General features: G+C 38.4%; 1 protein-coding gene across 3 annotated transcripts in view; it reads left to right on the top strand.

Annotated features, from left to right (window-relative positions):
• Positions 1-1,323: 1,323 nt before the first annotated feature.
• LOC124622513 overlaps positions 1,324-13,367 on the top strand; it is a 55,147-nt gene continuing 43,103 nt past the window's right edge. For all 3 annotated transcript variants that reach the window (XM_047148235.1, XM_047148233.1, XM_047148236.1), the window contains exons 1-2: positions 1,324-3,082; positions 6,057-8,054. In XM_047148235.1, coding sequence (XP_047004191.1) covers positions 1,380-3,082; positions 6,057-8,054 — 3,701 coding nt within the window. In that variant the 5' untranslated portion in view covers positions 1,324-1,379. The remainder of the gene's footprint in view (positions 3,083-6,056; positions 8,055-13,367) is intronic.

Here is a 13,367-nt window from a genome sequence, read left to right as displayed (position 1 = left end):
TTGACTGGGAGGATAAATACGGGAGCAGTAGTGTAAAATCTGTAACAGGAGATGTGAAAGAATCACAGAAGGACCAGCCAAAGAATCTAGATGAACCTGAATGTGATGAACACATGCAGAAGAGAATGTGTACTCCTACATTTAGTATTTCTGGAACATCTCTAGACTTCGAGGAATCTCCTGTTGACAGAAGTGTTACAGAAATTAATATGCATGGAAATGATACAGTGAGTGAGTTATCTCTGGAATTACAGAGTGGAAGACAAAGCAATTGTTATCTTGCAGAAAAAACCAACAGTCAATACTCCGCAGCTGAGAATGATGTTTTTAGACCATTTGATGGTGCATCCATGGAAATTTCGCAGGATTGTGAGAAATCTGCATTTATCAGTGATGTCTTGGACAACTTTCTTATCACCCAGTCTGAATTAAAAATCAGTTTTGAAGTGCCAAGTCTTGCAGCAGAAGAAGCCATCTCTTGCAAAAGCAAAGAAAATGCTGTGGAACAGAGACATAATGTACCAGAACAGTTGGAGTCTAAGCACTTGAAGAATGTGTCAGTTCCTGACAAAAGGAAGTTTACCGGAGAGAAATTAAGAAAAGCAGATAAAAAGTTGATAAGTGAGAGTAAAGTAAAATTAGATGCTGCCGATTCCGATTCTCGAAGTACTTTTGATGGACACAGTTTCTACAGGTCGGCAGATAGGATAGAAAGAGGAATAGATGATGCTGATATAAGTGATCTGGATGAAATGGAAGCTGAACCACCACGTAGAAGACTGAGACGCTTGAGGCCAACTGAAGTTCCAAATTATAATGAAGATTCTGTGGACAGTGATTCTGAAGGTGAATCTCGTAGGCGACAGCCACACAGGAAGACTAAAAAGGTACCTTATCTCAGAAGCAGTAAACGTAATAAGAAGGACAACCGAATGACAACGAGTGAGTCTGAAAGGGATTCACATACTGATAGCTTATCCTCTCTGAAAGAGACAGGTGTCAGTGGTAAACCTAGTAGTAATTTGAAAAATGTAGTTAAAACAGAAAAAGTATGTATTTCAAAACCACCAAGTAACTGCAACAAGAATACTGTAACTGGATTACTTAATAACATTGGTGAAACTTGTGATATTTCATTTTCATTCATTGCTGGAATTGGTAAAAAATTACCAGAACCTGTCATACAACAGTTAAATAAAATTCGATCAGACACGTACCAAATAGATGCAAACTGGGCTAATTTTGCAGTTTCTGTACTACTCCCTGCCAAATGGGATGGTGTTAATTTACCAAAACAGCGTATTATTTTACCAGCAAGAAAAACTCAGTTTATATTTGAAGAGACACTGAAGGAGACAGATAATAGCCTAGGACACCAAATGAAGGCTAGTTGTTCTGAACCTGAACAGAAACTAAAACAGCTAGTACCACACAGAATTGCAACCAAGATTTCTAAAGCTGCCGTTGAAACATCACCAAGGAAACTAACACTTTTGAAAGAAAAAACACGTTTCCCAATGAATAATAATCGCTCCACATCTCCAGATCCTGACTGCATAATTATAGAGGAATTTCAGAAAAAAGAAAAAGAAGAAAAAACAGCAAACAAACCATTATGTAAAGAGACACAGCTGAACTTCATTGGCAGTGCACTGCAGATCAGCAATGTAAAGAGTGATAGCAGTGTAAGTCAGGAGGTTTGTGAAGTTGTCAGAAATATATTGACTTATGTGGCTAATAAAGAAAATGGAGATCGAGTGCATAATGATCCAGACACCTCTTACAGTGATACCTGTACTGGTTTTCATCGTACTGTTCGACTTGTGCGAAACTGTGAAAAGAAAATTGAAAGTAACCTGGCAAGCAAGAAAAAGAAGACTGTGCATTTGGTCCGTGAGATGGAGCGACTAGGTGTTAATGTTATTGAGATGAATGCTGGTCAGGAAACTATATGTGAAGAAGATTTTTGCAGACTTGGTTGTGTTTGCAAAAGTCTGAAAACCTGCAAATCTCTACCCAGAGGCCACTGTGGAGAAGTATCGTGTATGTTTGATTGTAAGTGCATTTCGGCAACATCTTTCAACAAAGAGGAAGTCACAAACAATAGACTTTTGTCACCCGACATGTTACTTAGGCTGCAGAACGAAGTAGGGCGAAACCTGGCAAAGAAAGAGAGAGAATTTCACCAGACAGTAATAAAGGGGGATGAAGGTGTTATTGTTGTTGGTGGAGATGGTAATATCAGAAAGAAGAGGGACAGGAAACTTCCAGGGAGATATAGGGACTCTGTATTGATTTCTCATCTTACCGTTCCTCAGATTAAAGCACTTGCAAAAAATGAAGATGAGAGAACTAAATCACGTTACAAATCTGATTCTTCAGAAATTAAAGTAGTTGGCTCGAGAGAAGAAAAGCCCTCTCAAGAGAAATATCCCATAGACAAGATAAAAATTGAAAGAACAGTGAGTGGCAAACTTCGTTCGCATAGAATTCCGTCAGAAAAAGTGAATACTTCTGCCAAAGCACCATTGCCAAATTCGCCAGTGATTATTCAGTTGCCAACCGATATTGAGGCTCGCATTGTTGAGGAAGGAGGGATATTAGCTCCATGCAACCCAAAGCTTGTGAATTCAAATGCACCTATTTTAGAATTGGAAAAAGTGGCTACCCCAAGTCGTCCTCCTCCTCCCCAGCTATGGACACCCAAGAAATCAGTGATCACCAACAATTCAGAGCCTGGTACCAAAATGAAAAATGGTACTGTACCCATTAGGTCACAGATACTGAACAACATCTGCATCAAAGATTTAGAAATAACTAAAGTTGTGAGTGAGGGAGAGTCAACTGCACAGCCAGCTGTCCAGGAACCTCAAAATGATGTTGAGATCAAAGTAATAGCTTGTGACTCCACTGCTGTTCCATCCTCCACTGCAAACACCACATTGGAACCTGCAGTACAAGGCAGAGCTGCAGAAGTGTCAGTGATTAAGAAGTCAGCAAATGCTGAAACAATTGCTCCTGATGCAGCTGCAGATTCGGAGTCTGGCGTGATTGAGAAGCTTCACAATGCATTAAAAGAAAGGTAAGTCATATTTTTAATTATTACCATGAAGTATTATACTTAAATAACACATGCTCAGTAACAACTGATAATAATTTATTTTATACAATTGCATGTATGATACCTATATATGGAAAAATATTTTACATTATAATAATTCCAGTTATCAATTTAAGAAAGAGCACTTCATCATTCCTTTTTTGGCAACCTATACAATGAAATGACTTATCGTGTGGGAGATTGGACAATGTAGAAAACAAATAAAATCAGACAAACCGTGAGAGCAGACAAAAAATCACCTACAGATAAATGATTGGAGGTGCAGGCACACTTAAAATCTCACTAAATGAGCACTACAACAGCAAACTAAAATCTGTCTAGGAAAACATCTGGTAACATCAAGGAAATATTGAATGGAATGAAATTGCACCTTGTTGCTGTTAAATTCAATTTCAACAGTAGTATGTGGTACAAATCCTAAGCAGTCCATGGTCATAGAATGCGGGATTAGGAGTGAATGTCTGGGAAATGAGAATAGGTTTGTGTATTGCACTATTACTGCAGCTGCTTCCTGTTCCATCAGCTGACATTGGGATTTACAGTGAAACCTTGGTAATTGAAGGTAATTGGGACCAAGAAGAGCTTGAATTTGGAAAAACTCGAATTATATAATGCGGGACAATTTTAGAAACTTTATGTAAAAATAGATTCAGAACTTCATGTTCACAGTATTATTACAGTAACACAGTTGTTTCATCAGTTAACACATTACTTAGAGTTTGTTATAGAGATAATATTCTAGTAAAAACTCAAACATTGTATTTTCAGCACATACATATTACTTAAAGTACTGTACAACTGATGGTACTGTGCATATTTTACTGTCAGAAAAAAGAATCAATAGTCTGTTTTTGTAAAGAAAATCTGTTCTTAGTAGTGTAGTCCCATTGTCTTCAAAGAAGCATAATGCCAGCTGGTGTTGCCACGATCTGTTGCTTCATTTAGTGCAGTGCTAAGTTTAATGGTGTCGTTCCATCACTACATACTGATTGTCTTGGTTCTACCACGTCTGCACTTCATGGTCTCCATTTTCAGACCCAGAAAGATGACAAACAATATGTAACAACAGTTCGTTTTTGTTTTCTTCTGGGAGAGTGTCATTATTGCTTTCTTTTTCTTTTCTTTCTTTCTTTTTTTTCATTTTTATTATGTTCTTCTGAGAGAATTTCCAAACACTTTTTTAGTATTTCTGATTTTAAGTAGTGCCAAGATTCTGCAACCCTGTTTACAACATCCTTCATTTTAATTTTTGCAGGGCAACTTTTATGTTGGGGGCACATTTACCGTCGAGTGCAGAAGTGGTAGCAACACATCCCCTCCCCCCCCCCCCCCCTCCCCCCCACCCTCAAATGTGTCAGTGTTCCTTGGTTTGTTGCTTGGACAAGGTTAGTAGTATTTGGAGGTAAAAAAGGGTAAATGTCTATAGCTTTGGAGGGAATTCCTGCATTGTATAGAGTAAGGACTCCTTGAGTGGTAATTTTTTGCTCATTAGAGTCCCTTGTTTTGGGAGGGGAGGGGGGAGGGTGGTACAAATGTGTCAAAAAGCCATCTCTAAAAAATTGAGATATCCATCCAGGCACTTTTTTTATTTTTATATAAAACTGATAAGGCTGACAACTGTATGTTTGTGAATGCTCTTGGTTTGGCAGACTTAGCAATTGATCAAAAGTGGCAATTTCAGCAATTTATGATCTCAAGAGACATTGCTGCAAGCTAGAATTGTTATCTATCTTTTGATTTCTTATAAACCATAGCATAAGCTCCATTTCTAGCTGCTAGCATTTTTGTTGGAAGCATTCTATAATTGAGTCCTGTCTCATTACAATTATAAACTTGATCCAGTGGCAGATTTTCTTCATTTACTATAGTTTTTTGTTTTTTCATGTATCACTTTGGCAGCTCCACTGTCAGCGGATAACTTTTCATCACAGAATTCAAGCTGGTGCACCCCATACCTTCTCTTCCATCCAGCCAGCCAGAGCTAGTGGAAGAACTTTCTTCTCCTGCTTCTAATTCTGTTCAAAATAAAAGCATCTTCTTCTGAATCATCGGATCACTTATTGGACTTCCTTTAGCTTGCTGTTGAGTAAATCACAACAAAAGACCTTCATTAGTCTTTTCATAATCTGATGTTTTCATGGTTTTATGATCTGTGAATTTTGATGTCATTTAGGAGAAAAACAAGACACTGTGGTTGAATACACTGTGCTAGTTTGGTTCTGCTTCGCTGCTAGTCACCTACTGTTACTTCATTTATGCTCAACTCTGCCTCCGCCTCTTTTATAGTCTCGTCACTGTCCAATCTTACTAGTGCTGAAACATCTATCACCAAAGAAACAAATATCCTCTTCTGTTTTAAAGAGGAATGACTCATATTGGCAAAAAATGGCAGGAACAATAATACATATGTAACACGACGTGAAATGCATACACACTGCACCGAACTTGAGCAGACACTGGCTGACTGGTGGTGTGTGAAACAACAGTAGCATATTAAGCAGGCTTTATTGTAAACCGTGCGTACGTGCGCATCTTGGCCTCTGATCACACACGCTCCGTGCATATTTTTTATTTTATGCGTGGTGTGTGTGTGTGTGTGTTGTTTTTCTTACAGTCGTGTTCCGTTTTCACATAATACATAAACTATAATACACTGTCATTTTTTAATGTGGCTGCAACATTCACTGTGTCATTTTTTAAGCTATAGTATAGTTCTTCAGGATTTTGAACATGTATTGTATGTAGTCTTTAATATCATAGGGGAGACCTACCTTAATTAAACAGTTTCATCATGATTTACGATAAACAGATACTGTTTTAGGATCTAACATTCCTAGTATGCTTAGTGATTATTTTGCCGAATGGCTATTGTTATTGAAATTAAGTTTTGTATTTGTCTATCTTACAGTATTGTAATGTCTAATTTATTTTACAGGTATGGAATAGAACAGTCTTTTGTGTCCATAAACAAGGTGAAAGGTATAAAGAAAAGACCATACTGTATGGAGCATGATGAATATGGTTGTGATTGTATCAAGAGGAGAATCCCTCCCAGTCCATTGTGTGAGCTTATTAAATTAAACACTGCTATTAAAAGACTATGTTCCCCTCCTTTGTCTGCAGAGCAACGTCGACAGTTGGCCATGCAAGCATCAGAGCAGCAGACAAAATCACGCAATGTGGCTGTGAAGCGCACAACTCCTCTCAACACAGTTCACGTGCATAATCTACAGCGTGATTCAGCAAGGACAGCAGGCATTTCTCACACCTACCTTTCTAGACGTTTTCGCAGCAGTGTGATACGTCTAAATCGACGGGAACCAAATCAGTGCCAGAACAATGTAGGAAAGGTCACTGTGAAATCTGAGAAGGGTTCAGAAGCTGGAATTCAGATTGCAGCTGTCACTACCCTCACCTTAGAAGAATTCTGTGGACAGAAGCCCAGTGAGGATGCAGAGTGTGCTACTACTTATCAACAGCAAGGAAGTGTGATCAAAGAACAGTTCCCAAATGCAGTGGACACACAACAGTCTCTAACTCAACAGTCTCCAACTCAACTGTCTCCAGCACAGCAGTCTCCATTGCAACAATCTCCATCGCAATTGTCTCCACCACGACAATCTCCATCACAACAGTCTCCTTCTAAAAGTGAGTCTAGGAAGAAACAGCAGCTAGGTTCGAAGCTAATAAGTCTTCTCCAAGGCAGCAGCAATGAATCTAGGGCATCAATTATCAGTGAGGGTAATAGTTTTCCAGACTTGAATACATTCCCTAAAGGTCATATACAAGTGGTAAACTGGAACTTTCTCAAGCAACTTTTCGAAATGAACAACGTTTTTGTGTGGTTGCGTGTCCTTGATACTGGAATGAAACTTATCATCACACCAACTAATAGACAACCATCACCTCAGTTTATCAATCTTAAAAAAATGCGTAAGCTGCAAGGTTTCCCATCTGTTGTGCAAAATCTTGTTATCCCAGGTCGTATTGAGAATTCCAAATATGCAATCTTGAGGTGTGATGGTTCATGCTGGCAAATTGCCGGTACCATAACAAACCGTGTTAAAGGTACACAGGGAGAACAAGCCGGAATTCAGGCAGACCCAGAACTTGAAGAAGATTTGCAGCCATCTGAGACTGAGCATTTGTCTCCTGAGGCATGGGCAGGTTCTGGAGTTTCTGTGCCCAGTGACAGAATTCCCGATGGGGGGCCGTTTGCTGAACTTCGTTCTAAGATATCGCCAGCTCGCTTCAAAGCAAAGATGTTAGAATTGCTGGCGGCAGGAGAATCAACTGATGCAGAAATGCGATTTGAACTGGCAGATGTAAATGTGAATGAAGAAACGTATTGTGTCACTCAGGGTTTGTACACTTTGCCTCGAGGAGCTGACAAATTTCACTGGTTTTCTGTACCTCTTGTGAAGAAGTATGATATGGTGTATGTGGCATCCAAAAGGTGTGGTGTCGAATATGAAGAAATGCTAGACATGGTTTACAAGTCCATGCGGGATAAAGTGGCACTTTGTAAGCCTCTGCTAGAACGACGGGAAGGATACGTCCTGGTTAATGATCTTTCGTGTCCAAAATTTGGAGTTTATGCCACGTTTGAAGCCCCGCAGAAATTGTTGTTTGGCCCGTTCACAGCAACTGAGCAACATCGGATATCGCTGCACCGACTTGTCATGCCTCCTAATCCAGGACCAGCGCAAAGTGTAGGAGGCACCATTCTTTCTTCGTTGCAGAAGTCATCTCGCACAAATGTCATACATCGAACTCGTAAAGTGCCCTGTGTGTTGTATCCAATGATGCCTAGTCTAGGTTACATTCCTGCTGTGCGTCTACACACTGGTGAGATCACTTTCCGTCACTTTTTCATCAAGGATCAAGAACTCATGTTTCCCAACATGGATGCTGTAGACACATGGCTCGATAAGTAAGTAGTAGTTTTCCTTGTGATGAAACAAGGGTATTTATCAACATAGTAACGAACAGCTGGCTGGTTTAGATCTAAAGTTGCATGCATTACAGAACAGTAAAGAAAGAGAAAAACAATGAAACATGTGTTTTTGCATCTACATGTATTATTTCACAGTTTACAATTCTTTTACATAATGAAACTAGACAATGAGGAGTGAATGTAATGATAAACAAATGCATTATGACACAACTAAGTTAATGATTTCAAACAAAGTTTTACAACAATGATCAGTTTAAAATATTTTCTATGTGAAACACTAATATTCAAAGTAAGTGTGATTAGTGTCATGTATCATATTATAGCCCATCTGGCAGATGATACTTGGGATCATATGCTGTTTTGTCCTTTATGTTTTGATCCTGTTCAACTGAACTAATGTTTCATATGATCCAGCAATGAAGCACATAGGCCCCACTTATTGTTTATTCTTTTACCAAGCACTATACTTTGAAAATTAAAATGACACATTGACCATTCTTATTTATTTAAAAAATATCGGTCTTTTTTGGTGCAGCAGATGCAGCTTATCCATTATTAGTGCAGGTGTGCCCATGGTTGCTGTGCTGGCTGAAAAATTAGTTTTCGAAACTAGGCTATTGTCAATGCTTTAGTCTACACCAAGATTACAATTCAAACACTAATTGCACTTTGATGTTGAATGAATTACTGTTTATGACCATATCAAGTCTTAGCTATTGTAATGATGCACGGATAAATGAATAGCCACATACCACATTCGGTTGACATGCTATAATATGATCGTTCAAATGCAGTAACCTACCACTAACATAAGTATTCACAAAATTTCATGTGCAGTAAACAAATATTTAACAAAGTCACAGAATTATACACTTAAAACACTGTTTTTCAGATCCAATATTCAAATAGGTATGAACATGATTTGCACAGTAATTATCATTTGGAAATAACAGAGTTCACAGACCAGTGCTAATGTTGCAGTAAGCATAATTGGAGTTGGATATTGTCCATAATAATTACACATTCACTGTCCAAACAGTCATTTAGAGCAAGTGGTAAATTATAGAACGATCTGGATATGAAAAATAAATTTAGAAACTCGAGACATTTTATGACTTGTAACGTGTACTAACTCATTTGCAGTATATTTCTGTGCATTGGTGGACATAGATCTCATACATTTAGTAGCCTTTCACAGACTGATTTAAAATGACTTCTAACACATCTCTTTTATAAGTTTACAATAATTAAAACTGAAACTAAATGAATGCAAGTGTTGGTAACATATTTACATCACTGATGTAACATATTTTCGTCACTGATTGTATGAATGCTTTCGTTATTTATGTAGCTTTTTCATCTATTTTATCAGTAAGTTAGTGTTTGTGTGTGTGTTTACGTATGAACAATGACAACAATACCTGAAATTACTGATTCTCTGTATTAGCACAGTTTTCGGCAAAGTAATCATACTAATGGATTCTAAATAACTAAAAGAAGGAAATAGACAATAAAGTTAAGTTGAATAAGCCCTGAGTCATTATTCAAAGATTTTAGGTATTGTGCGTGTCTTGTAAATGGCAGTATTAAAAATGTCACAAGATTTGAAAATAATAACAATGATAACTATAATAATTTTGGGAGAAAAAGAACATAACAATTTGAAAGGATCCATCTCCTTTATTAAACACACCAGTGTTCTTCAGCTGTTTTAAATAATGTTTCAATTCTATGTGTAGGTAAATTGATTATTTTGAAAGGGGATAAGACACTAAATTAGCAGAATGGAGTTACATTGTTTAATGTGACATACATAAGTAAATAGACGCTATTGTATGAAAAAACAGAAATTCAATCTATGCAGAGTCTGCCCCTTTTATAACAAAGTATTACATTTATTTTGATACACAAGTCACTGACTCATATCCTTTATGAGAAAAAGGCAAATATCTGCCCTCTGGTTAGATGTACTGGAACTGTGACTTGAATGTCATGGTTACCAAGGCTGGTTCAATGTTTTATTGTTTTGAGAGTACTATTTGCAATGTTTAGTACCAAGTATTTGTACACATTGTTGTCATATATTAATGTTGTATTGACATAATGTCTCCAGTTAGTACTAGCAGTGCTTTACCTTCAAGAGTATCTGTTGATTTGTCTAAAAAAAAAAGGGAGAGAAGAATATGAAGAGAAGAGTCATATAAACACTTTACATTCAAAAAGCATAAGCTTCATGGTAACTGTCCTTTGTATCAGAAGCTCCACATGTCACTAAGGGCTCCTCTGTAAATGCTTTGAAATATCTTAATTATTTATTTACCTATTGCTATTTATTTACCCAGCATTTTATGATCTTGGACACCCACAAGCACATTAACAATTCCAAAGAAAGAAATAATAAACAACTAGTTACATAAACTGAAAGAAAAAAATTAATGATTTTACAACTACTCTTTTGCTTTAGAAGCTGGTTGATGTAGTTCTTCCAGGAAGCTGGCAAAAGAATGGAAGGGACAGTCTTTGAACACTATGTGGCCATTGGCTGTGCCACAGTCACAGTTTGGAGAGTCTTGCCATCTCCAACTGCAGAGTGTGGTAGTTGTTCTCCTGTCCCACATATATCTTGATTCAGTTTTTGCCAGGTGACACAAGAGAAGTTGAAGTCTAGGCATTTGATAGTTGTGTTTTTGACTGACGAGAAGTGTTCCTGGGGTGAAGATGACCATTATGATTTTCAGCAGCATCACATAAAGAGGTTATGACTAGTGTTTGTTTGAGCTGATTCCCGATACACATTGCAAAAATGAAATTGCAAATATCTGCCAAAACACCATAGAAAATATGGCTCACAACTTTTAGGAAAAAACGCCTAGTACAAAAACAAATGTTCCAGAAAGTGACAGGAAACTTTATATGTTTTTAAATGGCTGTGCACAGAAATAATACTTTGGTGGAATTTTGGTTGGCTTTTATTCCATCAAAGAGATTTGACAAAGTATGTCACTTTTTTCTTGAGATTGAGATTTTGGTGCAGTAAAGATAAAATTATGTCTTCAGGATATAATTTATAGTTCTTAAGAATGAAATGAACGTGTTGCATTGTCAGTTCACTTTGCAACTGTACTTCGACTTTGTACACTTCGAACATTTCCATAGACTAAAAAAGTGATAGCCTAAGTTCTATTAAAAGAATTCTGTCTCTTTTATGAAGTTATATGGAAACATAACTCCAAAAGACAGCAATGTGCCAGTCCGAATTTCCAACTATTGTTTGTTTGACTAGGACAGTTCAGCGCCTCTTACATCTACATCTATAGTCTGCAAACCACTGTGAAGTGCGTGGCAGATCATATATTCAATTGTATCGATTATTAAGGCTTTTTCCCATTCCATTAATGTATCGAGCGCAGGAAAAGTGTTTGCTTAAACACCTCTGTGTGTGCTGTAATTAGCCTGATCTTGTCTTTGTGATCCCTATCAGAGTGGTATGTAGGGGGTTGTAGTATATTCCTAGATTCATCACATATTTCCAAATGATAAATTCTACAGTGATGAACAACGTGTGGCCACAAAAATATGGAACACAACATTCTATAGAGAAGTAGTTCTATGGAAAACAGTCAAAACATTGATATGTACCTCTCACAAACTGGGATTCAGTGGGGAAAGGCACAGAGCATGGACTGCAAACGAATGGACATATGCAACATGGTGCAGCAAGTCTACTTCCGTATTGTTATCTATTGCAGCATGTGTTAATATACAAACAAAACTAAAGGAAACGTGAAATTCAGGCTGATTATATACACGGTCCAGTCACAGCAATGTGACCACTGCATGTGTTTCACATCAGTGTGCAATAACCACTCACACATGGTAGGTGGCAGCACTAGCAGTGGAAGGTGTGTAAGGTGCATCCAGGGGATGTAGAAAACAGTGCAGTCTTTGTCACAATGTGGAAATCAGCAATTTACCTGACAGCCAGAATGGCACGATCATCGGCTTTCAGGCCAAGGGTGGAAGCATTTTCAAAACAGGTATGTTCGTAAACTGTTTGGGTGCCACTGTGGTTAAAGTACACCGTGCACGGGGAAATGTGCTATCTAAAATTGGCGCCAAGGCAACTGTGGTGCATCACAGGCCGTAGATGACAGGGGTAAACAACAGTTGTGGGGATGTATTCTGGTGAATAGACATGCAAATGCTGAGCAGCTAGCTGCCCAGATGAACCAAGAGGCTACCAGCAGTGTCTCCTCTGTGACAGTTCAGCAAATGTTGCGTAAAGGCCTCTGCAGCAGGTGCCTGCTTCATGCACCCATGCTGACTGCTGTTCATAAGCAACGAAAGCTGGAATTTGCACACCAGTACTGCAATTGGACATCCACTGAGTGTAACAGATGGCATTTTCTGATGAATCGTGTTTTATGTTCCATCAGCTTGAAATGTCTGAAAGCAAACACTCTGCAACAATCATTGCAAGGGTCCAAGCTGGAAGAGAGAATGTTATGGTCTGGGGAATGTTTTCGTGGCATTCCCTGAGTATCTCATCATACTGGAAGGCACAATGGATCGTCACAAATATGCATCTGCCCTTGGAGGCCATGTCCATCCGTACGTGCATTTTTTTTCTCCTTTTCAGAATGGTATCTGCCAGTAGGACAATGCTAAGTGTCATGCAGCTCACAGAGCACCATAATGAGTTTACCTTACTCCCTGGCCACCAAACTGTTCAGATTTCAATCCAATCGAGAATCTGTGGGACCACCCCAATCGGGCTCATCGTGCCATGGATCTCACTAAAAAACCTACCACAGCTGGCCACTGCAGTGGAGTTGGCATAGCTCCCCATCCCTGTCAGTACCTTCCAGAATCTCACTGACTCAATTCCACACTGCAAAAGGTAGTTACTCGGGCTTTTGGCAGGTGGCCACATTAATGTGACGACAGTGTATATTGCTGCAGACAACAATTGGGAATAGACTTGGTGCACCACAGTGCATGTATTCATTGGTCAGTAACATAGATTTTGTGCTCTTTTCACAACCGAAATCCAGCTGATGAGAGGTTTTATCAATTGCTACCATATCATGAACATATTATTTATGCTATTCCTACCATACTGTTTAGCTAAACACTGTGCTGTAGACAACTATTAAGTTCAACAGCTTCTTTTGGACAATGATCGTTTTACGAGAGGTAAAAGTCATGTCTAGTGTCTTGTCTTCATTAGTAACAGGCATTGCATATGCAGTTCTCATGTAAAGTATGTGCTTGCAACATAAAAGATGC

Source organism: Schistocerca americana, chromosome 7 (assembly GCF_021461395.2).
Source record: "Schistocerca americana isolate TAMUIC-IGC-003095 chromosome 7, iqSchAmer2.1, whole genome shotgun sequence".
Lineage (NCBI taxonomy): Eukaryota > Metazoa > Arthropoda > Insecta > Orthoptera > Acrididae > Schistocerca > Schistocerca americana.
The sequence above is the reverse complement of the archived record's forward strand: the minus strand, read 5'-3'. Positions and strand labels throughout refer to the sequence as shown.